This window comes from Ambystoma mexicanum, chromosome 8, assembly GCF_040938575.1.
Source record: "Ambystoma mexicanum isolate Mex_15411 chromosome 8, UKY_AmexF1_1, whole genome shotgun sequence".
NCBI classification, from domain to species: Eukaryota; Metazoa; Chordata; class Amphibia; order Caudata; family Ambystomatidae; genus Ambystoma; species Ambystoma mexicanum.
This window is the reverse complement of record NC_090929.1, coordinates 1,187,521,946-1,187,541,467: the sequence shown is the minus strand read 5'-3', so window position 1 is coordinate 1,187,541,467 and position 19,522 is coordinate 1,187,521,946. Positions and strand designations below refer to the sequence as shown.

The 19,522-nt window shown below is 44.1% G+C and overlaps 1 protein-coding gene across 4 annotated transcripts in view; it reads left to right on the top strand.

The window, feature by feature from the left end:
• LOC138472877 (lysosomal acid lipase/cholesteryl ester hydrolase-like) overlaps positions 1-19,522 on the top strand; it is a 661,393-nt gene that overhangs the window by 288,966 nt on the left and 352,905 nt on the right. For all 4 annotated transcript variants that reach the window (XM_069611276.1, XM_069611277.1, XM_069611275.1 and 1 more), the window contains exon 7: positions 6,260-6,406. In XM_069611276.1, the coding sequence (XP_069467377.1) occupies positions 6,260-6,406 (147 nt within the window). The remainder of the gene's footprint in view (positions 1-6,259; positions 6,407-19,522) is intronic.

Genomic DNA, 19,522 nt, shown 5'->3' with positions numbered 1-19,522 from the left:
CTTAGACACGCCAAGTTATGTTGAATTACAATAATCAAGGCGGCTTGATACGAAAGAATTCATAAGTTGTATCTCTGCTAAAAGGGTAATGAAGTCAAGAAACCTTAATGTTTTCGATTGGAAAAAGCAACTGATGGTAAGTTTATTTATTTAAATCAAACCAAATACAACTGAACTGATTTTGAGGGTGATGGTCAAAGCCCAAGAGATTTAGGCAAAACATGATTGCTCTCTATTAAACTGGGGAAAGAAAATTGGATGGGGTAAGCTATCGAAGCAAACTATTTGTGCAGAACAAAACCTGTTTTTTTGTGGACCATAGGTGCTCCGTACATTGTTTAAAAGGACCAATTGAGGTATTATCATCAAGATATTATCAGACGAGGATCCATCTGAGTGTTAAACAAGGGGGGTCTGGGAATATCTCTACCATAACGAACACAGCCCAATGAACTGTTCTTGGGTGAGTAACCCCTGGGAGAGACACTACCAAGTCTTTAGCTCACTGTCCCTTTCACAGAGAAGAAATGTCCCTGCATATCAGTCTTTGTCCTGCCCAGGGGCAGTCCAGCACTGAAATACTAGGCAATTCTCCTCTGAACAAGAGTACCAACAGCAACCCCATACACGTGTTTCAGTCTTGTTGGGCATCATCAGTGAGGTGAAGCTGCATCTCTCTAAGAACTTAGGGTGAGAACCAAAGTTGATTTATGCAAAACAAGGAGGTGGGTCTGGGGGGGGCAATGACTGTGAAAGGGAAAGTGAGCTAAAGACTTGGTAGAGTCTATCCCAGGGGTTACTCACCCAAGAACCGGTCATTGGGCACTGTTCGTGCTGGTAGATTCCCAAACCCCCACCCCCCTTGTTTTCCATCTGTGTGTTGTCAGCATACATGAAAAAACGAAGCTCAGAACCACCTCTTGGGTCCGCCAAAGGTTTCATCTACAGTTTAAAGGAGGGGAGCTAATAATTCAGTTTGATTAGTATTTAACACAGTTGCAAACTGTACCTCTCAGGGCGAATGGATAAATGTGGCTAATAAAAGGATATCGTGATCCATGGTATCGAACGCAGTGGAAAAGTACAAGAGGATGAGCACACCAGTTCCACCTGAGTCCATATAGAATCTTAGGTCATCTAGGGCTGCAGTGGTTACAGACTCTGTAATGTACAGGCCTACACCTGGCATGTTCACTGTGAAGCCAGTCGTTAGTTTCAGCAAAAGTCACCTCTGCCTTCAAGAGATTTGCAACATATGTAAACTGAGAGAAAAGGTGATAATTATTGTTAAGATCCAATGAATCCAGTAGAGGTTTTTTATTCAGTGCAGTTGCCAATGCTCATTTTTAGAAGATGTGGTACCATTCCTGACAACAATAGAAAATTGAGATATTGCAGAGATCAAATGCAGTAAAAGAGCACACAGTATTAAGTATGTTAGCTGGGCAGCGGCCATGTGAAGATTACGATGATCTTTGCTCGGCAGTAAGTAATAGAAGAGTGTTCTCGGCCATTTCTGCAGTAAAACCAATGAGGTTAGCTCGCTCGTTACAGCCTGGATCAGTTATGCAATTGGTGTCAAGATCGCCTAAAGAAGAAGTGGATAAAAGCTACCCACCAACAGTTTTTCACAAATATTTATCTAGAACGGAGGCCACCCTTGTATGCTTCCACTGTGGTTGCATTCATGCGCCAATGGTGTGTATTTCCAAATATCTAAAAAGACATAAACTGCCAGAGGTCAGAGTAGTACTATAACCTACCACCATAAGTTATGAGGCTATACAAAGCACAACTATAAAATTAAATCAATATGCAACATACAAACTACCTGTACAACCACTGCTTCCACACGCTCTCATGCCTCCATCGGCCGCAGTGCTTACAGGCTTAGTGTCGGCCCATTGCGCTAGCACGCATCAGTTTTGCTTGACGGGCACTGTCTGGTGATGTAATTCTCCCATGCGCCCAGGAGACTAATTTCACAATGTAGCAATACAGTCTCGGAGGCTAAATCTAAGCGATTAAAGGATGCCGGAAAACCAAGGACATTTATGAGGGTCTGAACTCGAATTGACACAAGTCAGTTATGGGACATGTAGTTTGTAAAATCCAATAAAAACTATTCCAATGTCTTCCAAAGGTAAAGCAAAAGTCATAGTTATGTATGATGCCAGTTCATGATGGATTGTGGCAATGTATTCTGAACCCCAGCTCGCCCACAGACTGCTGCTTCTAGTGGCAGAATTGTGACACAGAGGTGTGGAAGCTGAAAGTACAATAGAACCCAGAGAAGGTGAGATACTTATGCAACAAATACAGTGCCACACCATCAAAGGACAGACTAGATAATTTAAAAAAAACTAAATAGCTACCAAGTAACAGTAAGATAGTATACTTGGAGACTACAAGAAAAGAGGGAGACCCCTCTCACCTGGATCGCCTCAGGTTCTGCACCACGCCAAAAGAAAAATAGTTGGAAGGGTTGGAAGAGAAAGGGAGCATTCTAGGATTCAAAATTATGCTGGGACGCGACTCAACATGTTTTAGGATACAAATTGCAGAAAGGCAGGCGAAGAAAAGAACAGGGAAATTGTCCCTTACAGGGCAAACATCTCCACCCGGGTGTCTAGGATGCTGATTAAGGATCTTGAGTGCCAGACTTTTGTCCTCCGGGTCATAGGATTGTGATGGTCGAAAATAGAATAGTGAAAGCGAACCACACCCCAGCTAGGTATGAAACGCAATGACATAGTACCCACAATGGTCTCAGTGCACCCCTGAGAGGAGCACCTCCAATGCTCCAGAGAGCTCCAGTGTTGCACATTCCCTGGTGCACCCATTCCTCACAGTGTCAACTCTCAGACCAGTCACCATGCATGTCTTCCTTCTCCACACAACCACTGATGCACCGTCCCATACACCAATACATGTCCCCAAGTACAGCCACAGACCATGCAGGGTGTGTTTGCGCTTTGTCAGTAGCATGGATACGAGCATGACCCCAAGCACAATGACGCCTGCTATGGCTGCGGGCCATGTCGTGTGGGTAGTGCAGAGGGTGTGGGGGATCACTGTGACTGACAAGGGATGTCTTTTGTTAAGGTTCTCTTAATGGGTCACAGGCCAGCACTTCCATTTATGTCTTCTGTAATGAATCCTAAGGATCCCTCATTGAACCCCTGCCTAAGGTCTCCTCCCACCAAGATGTTACTATAAAGAACTCATTTTGTTGTTCGGGACTACAAGTTCCATGATCCCATACATACTGGGAAGAGGACTGGAGAGTTTATGCTGCAGTAATAGTCCGCCAATTAAGCCTAATGTCCCACACCTTAAGGAACCTGAGAGGCATAAAAGGCCCCCCTCAGGTGCAGACAATAGGAAGGTACTGGAACTGTGGCTGGAGTGTATGCAGTAGTAGCAGAGGCAGAAGGAAGAAGGCACAGTGTTGGCAATCCAGGCAGAAGCGGGAAAACCAAAGAGACTGTGGGACTCTGGTGCAGTAGATTTCACATGCTTGTCCTGTGAGGGTCTTGTTCCCCCCAAACTCTGGTGTGCATAGGCTGCGCAGCGGAAGGCATGCAGGAGAGCTGCCTTTGCCCATGTGAGCCTAATTGCAGAGATTGCACAGCAAGATGTGTGTCGGAGACTGTGGGTCTCAGGAGCGAGAAGGGCTCCTTAATTGAGAGGCCAAACCGGAGACCTCTTCAGTGAGGAAGGGTTTGCGTCCGAAGAGAAGCCAAAAGTTGTAGAAGTTATGCAACACGTGGAGGGAGGAAAACAGAAGCCGGTGAGTTAAACCATACATACTGATTGCTTGTGCGAACACTGCCGACAACTGTATCCAGCTTGATAATCACTTGTGTAAGAGTAGAAGCGAGATGAAGTTGTTTGTTCAGTATTTAACAATGGGACACTTCAAATGTAGCACTAGCGTGTGAGCGGGTATTTGTATTTCACTCGCATGAAGAACAAATGCTACGAAAAGCAATTGTTAAACCTTTAAATCTTGTAAAACCTATGAAGAAGTGGTCGCATGTGCCTAATTACCTTTCTCAAAGGAAGTGTAAACTTTGATTCATTATTCCTGCAGACAACAATTGCTTATAAAGAAATGTCAAATGTTTAAACATTGTATTTGAAGTTGGAGAGAGAGCAAGCATTGCCCAAACCAAGAGTATTCCCCAATTGAGACTGAAATTAGCCTTTCTCAAAGCCAGATAACAATCTAACCAATACTGTGAGCCTAATAGACCTTCAGCATTGCCTAAGATACAAGGGTGCAAGCATTACCTGAAGCCAAGAGATTGGCACCAAAGCTTCTGGCCAATTATTCTGGCTAACAGTTGGCAGAGAAATGAAGGCAAAGTTGGGGAAAAGGAACTTGCTATTTATAAATAATATTTGAAGTTGATACAACCTATGTTGCCAACGATTTTAGATGGAAGAGAGAAGTGTGTTCCAGAGGCAACTATAGATGGTTGGTGGTTGCAGACAGACAAGAGAGGCCCTTTTGAAGAGAGATATTTAGAGGAAGAGTCCCTTGCCTGTTTGAAGGTGTTAAAAGTACCTTAAAATGAATTTTGGCATAATCTGTTTAAAGTCACAAAGTACAGAAGCTGTGGTGGTATCGCAAAGTACTGAAGCTGTGGTGGTATATCTGGTTGTCAGTAGATGTGAGACTTCAGTAGCCCAAATGAGGTGGAATATTGTGAGGCAAAGGAGAATGCCATCATGGTAAACCTTAGTAGAAGTTGAAGTTGTTAAAGTAGAAGCAGTGCTGTGAAGTCATCCTGGCAAAGATACTTACTGTGAATCATAATCTTGTAAAGAGAGACATAATAACTGTTAACCAAGAACTGTTTTTCACTGATGTTTACAGAAGTTGTATTTCTTTTGAACGATGTCAAATTCTTCTTGGATAACTGGAACTGGTGGCAAAGCATCGTGGCTGGGAATAACATTGGTGTTATTTTGAGGATGTGGAAAGTCCTTATTTCACCAAGAAGAAAAGCTTTACTATTGTTGGAGCTTTGGTTAACAAAACTTTACCTTGAAATTGAAACATCATTAGCCACCCGGGCGGAGGAGCCAGCCAGGTGGCTAGGAACGTGGGCTTGAAACCACTGGTAAACGCCCGCGTTCCAAGCCGCCTGATGGCCGACTCCTCCCCCCGCCATCTTGCCCCATCCTCCGTCCAATTTATTTTTTTCCTCCACTCCTTACCTTATTTTGGCGGCAGCGGCGCTCCTTTCCTTCGCCTCCCTTCAGGCTGCCATGGAAAGAGAAGACGGGCTCCGTATGGAGCCCCTCTACTTTCCATGGCAGCCATCTTGGAAAAGGATTTTCCTTCCTACAGCGGGACGCCACGTGCCTCCCGTTGAGGGAAGGAAATCATTTTATTATTTTTAGCACCCCGGGTTACCGCTTTCGGAACCAAGGCTGCTAATGGCCTTCATCACCCGTTCCAGCGGCTGGAACGGGGAATGAACGCCACAAGAACTAATCTGAGACTCTATTACCTACATGAATTTCCTTATTTCTTTTTATTGAACATTGGAGCTGAATTCACTTTGAATCCTGGGGAAGGGAACTCGCCCAGGTTACTGAGAGGGTATCAAGAAACTGTGAATATCATTGTTGATAGTTGAATTGCCATATATTTTTGTGTATTTAACGTTTAAGTGTGAGGGCAAGACATCCTGTGTTAGTGTTTCCCTTTAGTTCTCTTAGGCAGGGGAATCCTCATCAGAGTAGGCATGGTGAGGCGTCCAATAACATTTATAATTTAATAAAAGGGCATGTTTTGAACAATCATCCAAACGTTGTCATCCTAGCTTTGCTGATCTCTCACACTTCCCATGAGAAATATCGATAGGACTCCATGCGGAACAGCCTCTGAATTATCGATGTTGGCCTTTGTCATGAAGCAGTCACATGATCAACTGTAGGATTATGTCCCAGCATCACCCACACAACAAACTGGGGAACAGAGACTTCCAACTTTCCAAACCAGCCTTACTATAGCATCTTGGAGAGTCAGAGGAAGGAAATAGCGCTGTTTCTGTTCCAGTTTTGCTGGAATTCCCTACGCCTTCCTTTTTTTGTTACATAGAAGATTATTATATTAAGGTTGACCTGATTCTGACAAGTACTGTAGTGCTAAAAATGCATATCAATATTCCAAAGAAGGTTGTATTTGTGTGTATGAAAAATGAAAAAAACTTATAACAATATTTCCTTTGTGTTTTCACAGGATTTATTTGGCAAGAAAGAATTTCTTCCACAGACTTACATTGTCAAATGGCTCGCTACCCACGTGTGCACTCGTGAAATCATAGAGGAGCTTTGTGGCAATGTTTTTTTTATTCTGTGTGGCTTTAATGAAAAAAATCTGAACATGGTAAGTACATGCCCAAAGAAATGTCTTGACGTTTTATGTAGTAACATTTTGCATACATTGAAATTAATTACCGAAAAGATTTCTAGGTCACTCAGTTCTACTTACTTAGCATTTAACCATTAGCCAACTCTTCTTTCTGTGGCCCTTTTTCTTGTCTTTCACCCAACTATTACATTTCTGCACTTTTCAAAAAGGTAAATTCACATATATTCAGGTTTTGAAATAAAACATTGAGCGGCAGGAGCTAAAGGTAGCTCCTGCATACAAGACTTCAACCAGTCATTGAAGCTATTTCTGGAGAAAAGGGGGATATTTTATGTGTGCGAGTGTGTTTTTATATACGTAACAAACGTCATCAATAAAAAGCATTGCAAAACAGCCTTCCACTTGAAATGTGAAAGTAGAATAAGCCATTTGAGTCACGAGTGCAAGAGTGCACACAGTAGCCATCACTGGAAGTTCACCTCCAGCTCAAAGACAGTGAGCAATGTAATGTGGTTATCCAAATTATCTAAAAGCATGCTTTTAGTTCCAGAAACATAATTGCCTTTGTCTTGGAGGATAGTGCTATGTTATACATAAACACAAGACTGGCCGCACTCATTTCACCATTATGGATAATCTGAGCGGTACAGTGCACATTTGTACAGTATTTCCCCCTTGTGATGTTTGCTGGGAGACCTCCTCCCCTAACACATGTCCATGAAAATCTGCCTAAATCCAACTATTTATCAGTCGTCATGCTAGGTTGAAAACAGGCCTCTCACCAGCTTTGCTGTATATGCACCACCAGCTAAGGGTCCTCGCTATGTTGGTCAGCTTGAATTCAAGTAGGTACACAAGAGGGAGAACCTCAATCAAGGAGGCTAACCTGCTTGGTGTCCTCCTTTAAAACGTCATGGCAGGGAAAAGGACATTAGACATCAGCTGCCACTGACCATGTTTAAAATGACCTATGTAGAACTCTGATGTGAGTGTTGCAGTAATCTAATCTCTGATGGCAATGCACTTCTCAAGTAGCCTGCATGTAGCCTGCCGAACATGGGCAAAATAGAGTGGCCACTGAATTCTTTGGTTGTTCTGCTGCAACTTGTGATGCACATGTAGGTGATGCAGTACATTTATGGCATGGTACGCATGGCTGAAATGAGAGCTGATCTTCTGGGCCAAAGCGTCGTTCAGTAATTAGTGTGTGACCATCAGATGGAGGGCATGCACAGCGCAGGTAACATCTACATTGTCTTGCCAATTCATAAGGCAACAAGGACATTTTATCCATTGTTTGCTGTAGGAAAACCCAAATGTAAACTACAAGGCCTTACCCAATATACCCCCTGCACTTTCTCCCAGATGTCAAGTCTCTTGTGGCTTCTGCCCTGAAACCATTATTGCCTGGTGCCAAATTGCATACACCTGCCAAACCCTTGAATTACCCCTGGACACATTTTGGCTGGTAAAGGAAGGAAAAGCCAACCAGTGTGCTGTCATCAACATGCGTAGTCCATGCTCAGTGCACATATTTATGATGAAGTGAACTGCTAAAATACCTCTACTGTAGTCAGAACATCATCGTACAATTCCACTTACACCTCATGAGAGAAGACACCGTAGCCACGAACTTCCAAATGGTAATCAACTTTTGCCATAAGCTGCCAGAATATAAGGTTTCTACAAAAGGGCCAACATAATAGCAAAGTTTGCATCAAGCAGGTGCTGTCTGTCATTGGACATACTATTCTGTCCATGCTTAAACACTTCCACAATACTGGGTTTATGGCAGTGGGTGGGTCACTGCTGTGCACTGGTAGGGTATAGGGGTGTACAGCTTGCTGCCCCACTCATACGCATTGACACTGCAGCAGTATTTGTAGGGGTAATTGTGCAGCTGCTTTTCAGTTGGTATGGGGAGGGATGTACCACAGATGTTTTCAAATCTTCCCATGTCTGTGCATGTTCTTAAATATTGTGTCTGCACTTGCACATTCTGAATACTCACAAGGCATAGTAGGTTTGTCCTCTTTTCCTTTCCCCTCCAGTACTCTTAAATATTGTGTTTTAAATATTGTGTATTTAATGTATTTCCCCACTCCTTCTCCCTCCCATGTGAGCGTGTTGAAACAGTATTTTCTTATTGAATAATCGCCTAGCAAGCAAAGAATAAAATAAATCAAAATAAATCAAAAAATTTGTTTAGGACAAGACGTTTTTAACATTTTAAGAATTGCTGTTAAGAATTGCGAAGGAGCATTTTTATTTTGAAAGTTCACGCAAAGTACAAGTTTGCTGCCTAAAATATGTCCTCCTCCAGGACACTTTAAAACAGTTGTGTGTGATATATTTAATTAGCTGCCTTATTTTCACAGTTCCATGTTTAACACAACAGAAAGTGGCTATTATTGGTAGAATCTATCATTTTTCTCACTTTATATGTGAATCATGACTTTGTCAAACATATGAACACAACCCGGTAGCATTTTCACACATTACCCTCTGTTACGAGTCTTTTAACTCTTGAAAGTGCACTTTCAAAATCCACAGGCCATTTTTTGCCTTCTACTGAATTACTTTCTGGTATGTGCTTTGTAGTATCTGTAGTCTTCCATTCAAGGTGGGGCGGGATAATGTCATAATTGTGCACTTTTTGCCTAGCATGTTTCTATAAGGAGTTATAGATTTGTGTAAGTACTTAACTATAGTGTGTGTTCTTTTTAAGTCATCTTTATAAAACGGAATATGGTTGAAAGCAAAACCTGGGGGTGAGTAGTGGAAATGATGAGCCGGCAAGTGAGTCATTCTTACATGCGCAGGGTGTGGCAAGAGAAGTTGCAGTCCTGGGGACTGTATGGATTATTTTCCCTGGTTCTGGTCCTGTGTTGATTTTGGGGTACAAGTCGATGATGCATGTGGGTGGACAGCATCCGTTCACTTTTTTCATAGGGCAGAGGCAACACCTTTGGGAGTTTTTGAGGCTGGCATTAAAAAAAAAAGTTTGCTTGCTCAAGTGTTTGGCTAATAGGATTTCACTGCAGGTCATCAAGTTTCCAGTGCAGACACTTACCCCCAAGACCAAATGCAAGTGTCACTAAAGCACACGTCTCATATTTGGATTTTGTTTTCCATGGATTTTATCATCATAAATTGGTGAATTTAAAAGCTGGGCACCTTTTATACTTTGCCGGCATAGCTATTGGAAATTCTCCTCTCTCCTCTCTCATTATTTTTCCAAGTTGAATAATTTCTGGGAAAGGTAAATGCTCCTTTGTCGTGTTCACTTTCTTCTAAAGCAGTGGTATTTACACTTTTTCATACAAAGCCCCCCCTTGATTAAAAATATTGTTTCTGCCCACCCCCACCTAGGGGCCGGCCTCCCTAGGAAGCCCAAAGGATGTCTGGGCAGTAGGGGCAGGTTTAAGTTGACTCATTTTAATAGCAAATGTAAGAACATCTGCTTGTATTTTACATTAAAAACAGTAATCTTAAGCTTTTTTTTAAAAAGAAACTCGGGCCCCCTCTGAACATTTGAAGACCACTGTTCCAAGGGGAAAGATAAATTGAACTAAATTTGTATATTTCACTTTAAGTGGCAGACTGGCTGCCCCAAATGCCAGTCTAGCCAAGTAATAACAGATTCCATACTTGGTTTAAAACAAATATGTTATGCTTTATTACTTGGCTAGACTGGCATTTGGGCCAGCCAGTCTAGCTCTTTCTTACTGTGGTGTGACATTTTTTTCTGGGCATCCATGATCAACCAAGTATGGTATGTGATATTACTTGGCTAGACTGGCATTTTGGGGAAGCCAGTTTCACCCATTTCTTAATGTGGTGTTTGAGGAACCTCACTTCTTCTCCCCCTGTAACCTTGCCTCGGGTGGCCAGGAAAAGGACATCTCTCTTGGATCCTGACTCTGGGGGTGGATATGTGAGGGAGGATCACCTGTGTGGAGGAGACTTGGGTAGTGGGGAGAGGACATCCTTAGGTGAGTGATTGAATTCCCCATTTCCTTTTCATAACAAACCCTCAATCCCTCAAGCCTTTGTAGGCTATTGTCAGCCCTTTCCCTGTTCCTCCCTTAAAATGTTCCCAAAGAAACGCCAGTCCAATACTGAGGCGAGGAAGAGACTGATTAGAGAGACACATCCTCATTTTGTTAATACCTACACATACCAGCCCCAGCTGTGTACTGAGACGAGGAGGAGGACACACACACACACACACACACACACACACATACCAACCCCAGCTGTGTACTGAGACGAGGAGGACAGGGAGAGTAAGACAGAACTACCATCTGAATAGTGGGTGGCCTAGTCTTTTCTGGACTCTTTAGGATTGCAGGAACTTTAAAAGCTGACATCCTTTTGTAAATGGAGTTAGCTGTAGAAGCAGGGCTACGGACTGCTGGGGGATGCAGAGTTTATGCAGCGGGAAGCTAACCTGAAGGATGCTGGAAGCCGGTGGCAGACCGCAAGAGGGGGACCCGCATGACCGAGCGAAGCGGTTGCAAGAGTCCCGAGCTGCAGCAGGAGTATCGCTGGGTGAGCGGAGCCACAGGAAGCCGCTGGGAAAAGACGCGAGGTACCACACAGGAAGAAGAGAACTTGTGGCAGCGGAGGACCTTGCAGAACAGCCGTAAACTCCAACTGGTGAGCATACCAAGAAGGGGCAACACCATGCCAGCAGGCAAATATGAAAAGCAAATAATGAACATTGATTTACACAGAAACAAACGTTTCTTTGGAATACTGAATGAAGTGAAAGTCATTACAAGGACCTTTGAATAACGAGTGAAGTGAAAGCAATTACAAGTACTTTTAAATATCGAATGAAGGGAAAGTAAAATTAAGTACTTTTGAATACTAAACGGTATGAAAGCAAGTTTTGGGCACTCTTGAATATTGAGTAAAGTGAAAGAAAGTTGGTGAAATTTGTATGATACAAAGAACTGCATTATATGCGAAACTAAGCATTGGCAACAGCCAGGGGAATGCAAGAAAGTGTAAAAAACGCATAGTGGCCAAACAAGCCACGCTAGAGTGTCAGGAGAGTGTGGCACAGATGAATAAAGCAATCATCACTGTCAAGTTGAAACAGTTGCATAGTGTTGGTGGAGAAGCAGCCAAGAAGCGGTATTGGTTGTGTGACCTGTAATGGGTGGGCTGTGCAGTCCGACAACCGCGCCTAGACTAAGTGCGTCCCTGTAAGCACATATAAAGAAGCTTGTGTTTTAAATAACCTCTTATGTGTTTTGATGTCAAGAGACTGTACTGCCTATGTGAATTAGTGAAAAGGAACAATATAAGAACTGGGAAGTGTCACAAGGAATTGTGTTGTATTGAAAACCTGGAAGATTTGAATTCTTGGGAAGTGAACCCCTGTGCCTTTTGAACTATTTTCAACTTGGGAAAGGGATGCCGATTACAAGCCGGGAGCTGGAAGAAGCTCGGAACTTTGTTTTGAACACATTTATTTTGTTGCTGACATCCCTACATTGTATACAGCTAGACGTGAGGGCAAGTATAGGTTTTGGACACACAGACATTTGCTTTGGACTTCCTGACCCAGATTATCCCTAGTTTTCTTTAGGTAGGGAAATCCCACCTCAGCATAGCACAAGTTAGGCCTTACTCCATCCTGCATTTTAAAGTTAATAAACCTTTGTGTGCCAAACTTGAACCTGTTGTCTGTGTCTGCCTCATGATGTCTTCACAGGAGGATGCCTTCACAGGTGACATTTTGTGCAAGGCATCAATGATCAACCAAGTATGGTATGTGTTATTACTTGCCTAGTCTGGCATATTGGGGCAAACAGTCTAGCCCGTTCTTACTGTGGCATGATTTTTTTTCTGGGCATCCTGTCCAGGACAGCATTGTTGCTGTATGCTCCTGCTCTGCACACTCCATGCACAATAGAGGGCATAGAAGAGCACACTCTGTGTCCCGCTCATGGCTGTTGACTGCGCTGCAGGCCCAATAAGGGGCAGAGCCACATGCAGAGCAGGAGGTCACAGCTCCTCGTCTCACTCTTGTCTGAAAGTTGAAGGGAGAGGGTACGAAGTCAAGTCACCATTTGGGGGGCTGGAACAATTGTCAGTTTAGCATTAATTTTCCAAGGTGCATTTGGGGGGGGGGGGAGTATCAGGACTCTTTTCGTGGCTCGCCCTCCTTCCCTCCCCTCACCCACTCTTGCAATGCTGGATTCTCCCCTGGAACACCTGTGCCCTGCTGGATCAGTATCCAGTGGCATAGAGCAGGTTCAGAGGGAACAGATGCCTCTTGACAGTTGCAGTGACAGTCAAGTCGCAGTGGTCGCACCAGACTCCCTTAAAGCCACTACTTTTGGTAGGGTAGTCTTTTGAGAGGAAAGGTACCTTCTTACAGGTGGTATGCCAGCATGGTGTCAAAGCTGACAGGGAACCCCATGTCGTATCTGTGGCTGTGCGGACACCACAGAAAAATCCGCAGTTCTGTGGTTTGAGCAGGGCATCGGTTCTAGAACTCAGACTATGAGCAGGGAAATAAAAGCCAGACGGACACCTGTAAAACTGGAATTGAAGTAGACTCGGTGCCCCTGAGCTCAGACGTTGCTGATCAGCCCATTGCCTACCTTTACAGGCAGCTGATGGGATCGTAAAACAACGGGACCATGGTTGAGAAGACTTCAGGGCATTGTTAGTGTAGACCGAGGGAGCTCAGTACAGTGGGAAGAAGAATCCACCATCTTTCTCTCTACCTCTATGCTTCTTTCTTAGCCCCGCCACTTCTTTTAGCACAAAGCACTTTAGGTGTGATGTCAGAAGGCACATCAAACTTGCTTCAAGAACAGGAATTGGACCCTTAAAGCTGTCTAGCTTTTGACCAATCACCTATGGACCTTTGCATTCTTCGATTCAATTTGGAACAAACACCAAAGAACAACTTTTGTTGGACCTATGTTGGGAGAGTTGACTTTCAAAAGCCCTTCAAGTGTGAGGTGAAGATTGAGTGTCCAAAGTAGAGGTGAGATCTGTTGCCTAGCCATCCCCAGGGCAAACTGGAGCCAACTGCTTCCATGCCAGTCACACAACTGCCCAGACCCTCATCCTATGAAGGATCCCTGGAAGTGCGCACCAGCCTCCCTTGCATTGCCAGTATGAGAAAAAGGGACTAAACTGTGTCCCTGAGACCCCTGCAAAGGACTCGCAGCACCTAAGAGCCAAGACAGCTAGGATTCCTGCATTTCCTGCTGTCAAACCACCGCTAACATTGATTCGAACCTGTTCGACCGCACCGAACCATCAGGACCCTCTGGAGCTGCCTTTGGCACTTAACCGATAATCAAGCTGCTTCGAACAGCACCTAGAAGCCCAGTTTGTCGTCGTCGTTGAACTGGCAAAACTAACTGCCCCCTGGTCCATGTTTGGGCCCTACTGACTGGATAGGTCACTGTTCATCTCTTTTCACTCAAGTACATATCCTTTTCACAGCCATACCTCAGCCCAAGTTACCACAAAGGTCAAAGGAAGTATATCTCTTAACTGTGCCTGTTTTACCTTTATGATTGGGATTGCTCTTGTTTTGAGACAGTTTGAGGGCTGAGTAGGTGCTTTAGTCACTACTCACCCTTGTACTGCTGCAGGGCAGAAATAATTTCGTCACATGGTGTGGCATTCACCTCCACAAATCTCTGATCCTCCCTCCTGTGAAAATGAAGTGTGCGCAACTCTCCCACATGCTGCCCTCAGGTAAAAATCAAGAGTCACATGTATGTATTTCTCACAGTCGCCCAAGCTGCCTTCCCTCTCATGGGTTCCTTCTCCCCAAACCTATTCCAGATAGCGCTTGTGTTGTTCGCCCACTTCAAATAACTGAACGCATCTCAGTCCTGTGAGAGCAAAACCACCAATCCTAAATCGAACTCTATGGGCCTCATTACGAGTGCGGTGGTAATGGGTTAACATCACCGGTAAGGATGCCGGTGCCGTTAACCCCTTACCGCTGCATTCCGACGTCCCTTAGCGGGTCCCACTAAAGCTGGCTGGTTTTACCAGCCGCCCTTAGCGGGAGCCGCTAAGGTACCAGGGAGCTAATAACGGGCCCGCTATTTGCAGGCCCGTTATTAGCTCCTTCCCCATTCCCATTCGAGCCCCCATGGGGGCTCGAATGGGAATGGGGAATGGTTTTCAGAATGGGGACTTACTGGGTCCTCCAAGGTTGGAATGACCCGGTAAGTCCCCATACTGAGATCCCGGACCCGGTATGCGGGTAGCCATGGCGCTAATAGCACCATGGCTACCTCCAAACTCGTAATGAGGCCCTATGACTATATCTCAGGCCCTCACCAAGTCTCCCTACCCACCTAAAAGAAAAATCATAATTACAAATGTAATCAAGTTGCACATTTATGAGAATACAATGGAAATTATGAGGTTTGGCCTGAGATTTTTGAGCCTGATGAAGGCAAATTATCGGACACTGGTCCTGCGGCTGCCCATCAATGGTCATACTTTGCAAGGGATTAGAGTATCTTGGGGTACAAAACGGGGATGTCTGTTATTCCTAGTGTTCTATGCTATACATCTGGAGCCGTTCTTATCGAAGATCCGGGAGGAGAAGAATGTCGGAGGCATTCAATTTGAAGGAGTAGAATATAAGGTGATGCTGTTTGCTGATGACTTGATTATCACGGCAACAGAGTTGGCTAATTCTCTCCCGAGGTTATCAACAGAACTGAAGAAATTTGGCAAAGTATCAGGATTAAAGATTAATACTCGTACATCGGGGGTAATGGTCTTAAAAGGAGGTAATATTTCAATGGAACGGTCCATAGATGTGGGTCAGTATTTGAGGACAGACAATGGGCTAAAATATCTGGGAGTTAATATAACCAACTTGTTGGAATCAGCGTATCAGGCTAATTATCCCCATTGTTAGAATCAATTAAAAAGTGGCTGGAAGAGCATAATCCTCTGTTAATATCATGGATAGGTAGGATCGCTGTTGTTAAAATGATAGTGCTCCCAAGTGTATTATGTTATTTCCAAGCTTTGTCAGTACTAGTCCCTTGGAACTTTTTTAAGGACTTAAACAGGATGCTGGGGATTTTTAGATGGAAAGGGAGAAAACCAAGGGGGTGTTGGAAGATGTTGACGGCGCCCATAACATGTGGAGGGATGAGGTCCCAAATTTCAAAATGTACTATCAAGTGGCCCAGTTGCAGATAATACAGGAATGGTTTGGGGGAACCAAGAGAAAATATGGCTACGGATGGATAGAGCGGTAGTTGGTAGGCCCCTAGAGGAAGTATTATGGTGTCAAAAGGTCTATAGATGTATAGGAGTAAAATCATGGCTTTGATTGGTGATGTAAGGGATGAGGTGGTGCGGCTGGTGGGTATGGCTACATTCCCTTCCTTGCCCCTATTTTGTAACCTCCTGATCGTACCAGGGACAGAGCCAGGAGCTTTTAGGCAAGATTTGAGATATGGTCGAGGGCCAGGAGTTTAAAACATTCCAACAGTGCAAACAGGTGTTTGATATATCCGAAAAGGAACAATTTAGATATTCCCAGTTGAGACATTGGTTACAGGCGCTAGGAAACAAACGGGTGGCAACAAGGGACTTTACCCCATTTGAAAAGTATTTGATTACTAATTCAGGTGATCGTCATATGGTCTGAGCTTTATATAAACTGTTTATAGAATTCCCAACCTATGTGCATTGGGGGTGTATGGATCAATGGGGAAAAAGTCTTGGAGCACCCCAATATTGGAGAAGCAATGGCAGGAGGTCTGGCGGGGGATTCCAAAACATATGAGATCGCTTCAGATTTGAGGTGTGTTAAGGTAATGGCACCTAAAACCCGAAAAATTACACATATTGTTGCCGGGGTTGCACAGTTGACGGGACTTGGGGTCACACATGGTGGGATTGCCCAGTTTCAAAACTATTTTGGTGGAGTTTTAATGCTGCAATGAAAGGTCTATTTGGTCCTCAGATACGCAGAGAAATGGGGGAGACAATACTGGGCTTGAGCGATGTATTTGACACTTTGTTAACGAAACATCAAAGGAAGGCGTATATGATTCTCAATACGTCAGCCATTTTGCTGATTGATTGGAAATGGTTGTTGGCCCCAATGGAACACGAATGACTGGCGACAATCTGGCATTATGTTTCTTTAGAGTGGGTAACTTAGGTGGTACAAGAAGACCAGCAAAAGTTTGAGGACTGGGACTTGGTATTGGACTTCCTCCACAAAGACTGCTGGTGTCTTTGTGGACTGTTGGTGTCCGCAAAGAATCTGTTTATTGGACTGGTTTTGATGATTGAACTAACTACATGGTGGAATGGCGATTGGTTGAAATTAAATGATGTGCAGCCATCCGGTGGGTGGGAGGGAGGGAGGGCCCAGGGAGTTAGGGGTTGGGGGGGGGGCAGGGGTTGTTTATATTTTGAAAAGATAAATGCCAATAAAACCAATTTTAAAAGAATTTCCTTGGCATAAATAACTTCTATTCAAGAAAAAGCTTGCATTGAGTAGCAACGTAGCACAGCGATGGAGCCCGGCATGGGCCTGGGGGTTGGGGCCGATTGATCAAAGAAGAAAGCAGGAGATGGCGAACAGATGGCCTTCGCAACACGTGAAGCAAAGTAAGCACAGATTATACAATTACAGAAAGTTCTTGCAACATGTGGTGAAGAAGCAAAGAGCATTTTGAGCAATTTCAGAGCAAACAAAGAAACGAACATCGGGTGAAGAAATAACAGGAGAGAAAGCACAATAACAAGTCCCCAAAAAGGGTTAAAAGCAAAACGGGACACCAAACAATTGGAATGGGCGAAAAAGAATACGGCTGGGAATATGTTAGGGAGAGGCTAGGAGGAGACTCATCAGAGGAAGAATACAGTGAAGAGTGTCAGAAAAACATGAGCCCAGCTACCAAAAAGAGACAGGGGAACCCACAAATAGAGATGGATACAGGAACAACCCAGGCCATCCAGGGGAAGAAACATACCAAAAAAAGAACAGTAACACAAAATGTACGGGGAGAATATGTAAGAAAATGCTCTTTGAACATAAATCTATGCAAGAATTTGAATTAAGTAAAATGGAAAGAATGAAGAAGCTGATGTCTGAATTAAGAGCAAATAAGGAGGTAATCAGCACTAAAGAGTCAAGCGCTGAAGACACAGGCGATAGGGTAACAAAGCAAGCATTGAGGAGCATGGGGGGAGGTAGACACCCCGACCACGAGTGCGCAAACCCTCCCAATGTGCCAGGCCATACCAGTAATGGGCATGGTCACACTAGTAACACACTGGGCAATAATACAATAATTAATTTAACTGAGGGTGCTACCATGCAGTACACCCCAGCAATGGCAGCAGCACACAGTGTAACTTACACAAACACTCCTTTTGGGACTGTGCCTTATAGTGGCATAGGGACAAACGCACAGATAGGCACAACCATTGATAGGAATAATAATCTAAACCATATAATGGCCCCAGCAATTAATGGGGCATACATAACAAAGTGTGGTAGACTCACAGCAGAGCATGGAGCACAAAGAAAGTTTAAAAGAACTTTAGCATGGCACATAGATATAAAGGTAAAAGAAAACATTTGGAAAAAAATAATTCATTTTAATATTTACATTGCTAAAATTCAAGCAGAGAGGACACGATGTAGTAAGACAGGAAAGAGGATGACAAAAATACAAAGAGAAAGCAAGTGGAAAAATACAAAGAGAAAGCAAGTGGAGCAAGCTTTTAAAAACTAGTCCAGAGCATTCAACTTTTTAGCAACTACTGCAATTGAACAATTCCCGGAGGACGTGCTAGCGCTTGTGGCATACTTGGATGAAATCTAAGAGGTGTATGACACCTTTCAGGGGGGAATCTTGGTTAAATACGATAGGGAATTCAGGCTGCGCATGGAAAAGTTCCCAGAACTCGGTTGGGATGAGGTAGAGGCTAACCTATACATACATGAGGTTTTAAAGGTAAGGCTGCTACCATATGCCACATACACACAGGGCTCCAAGCAGAAAGGGCCCCACAGTCTCCTGCGAACAGAGTGAATGATAGTTACCAACACCAAAAGAAAGGAGGGCAGCCCTTTCGGAAGACTCAGCTGGGGGAGGGTGGGGCTAGGTCACATACCCGCATCTCAGTGCACCAAAAATGCACACAGCCAAGGGGAGCAATACCATATTTTGGAAATTTGGCAAAGCATTTTTCTCATGGGGAAAGAATGCAGATGTAAGCACCAGTGCAGCAGATGGGGGTTTTGGGGGGAGCACAGCGTTGGCAAATGCACAAGAAACCCTCCAAAAAACCTTAAGCTGGAGGACCCTTAATACAAACATTAAACAATCACCAATAAAAAAAGCAGGCAATGGGGGGGCTGGCTAGACACATATCCGGACAGACAAAGCAGCAAATGCCTGCAAGAAGGTTTTACAAAGGGTTTCATCAAACCATTCAAAGGGAGCAGCTCAAGGGACACCCACAGAACCTCAAATCAGCCAGGGAAAATCCTGAAGCAGTGAGGAGAAAAATCAAGAAAGAATTGGCGTTGGGGAGGATAAGTGGCCCTGCGACACACCTCCCGTCAGAGAATTCATCTGCTCGCCATTGGGTCTGGTTCCCAAAAAAGAGCAAGGAAAATATGCAGGGGAAGGTGCACACCTTGCCAGGGTGGACGTAGAAGCCGTTTTCAGGCTGTTGCCAGTATACCCCAGGTCACAACCATGGCTGTGTTTTCAATTTGAAAACAAAATATATGTGGACAAGTGCCTGCCCATGGGGTGAGCCATCTCGTGTGCATTCTTTGAGAAATGTTGTTCCTTCATCCAATGGGCCTTCCAAAGACACATGCCGGAGGCACCTATGGTCCATTATCTGGATGACTTTTTAATCGTAGGACAAAAGGCACCAGCCATTTACAAACATGCCCTGGAGAAGTTTATAAAATTCACAGAAGCATGGGGCATCACGATAGCTCATGAAAGGACTGCAGCCCCAACAACTACAATATCCTCTTTAGGCATTGAGATGGACACGGTAAGTAGAGGAATGCAGAATTCCCATAGAAAAAATAGAAAGCCTACTGAAGGCAAACAAGGTTTT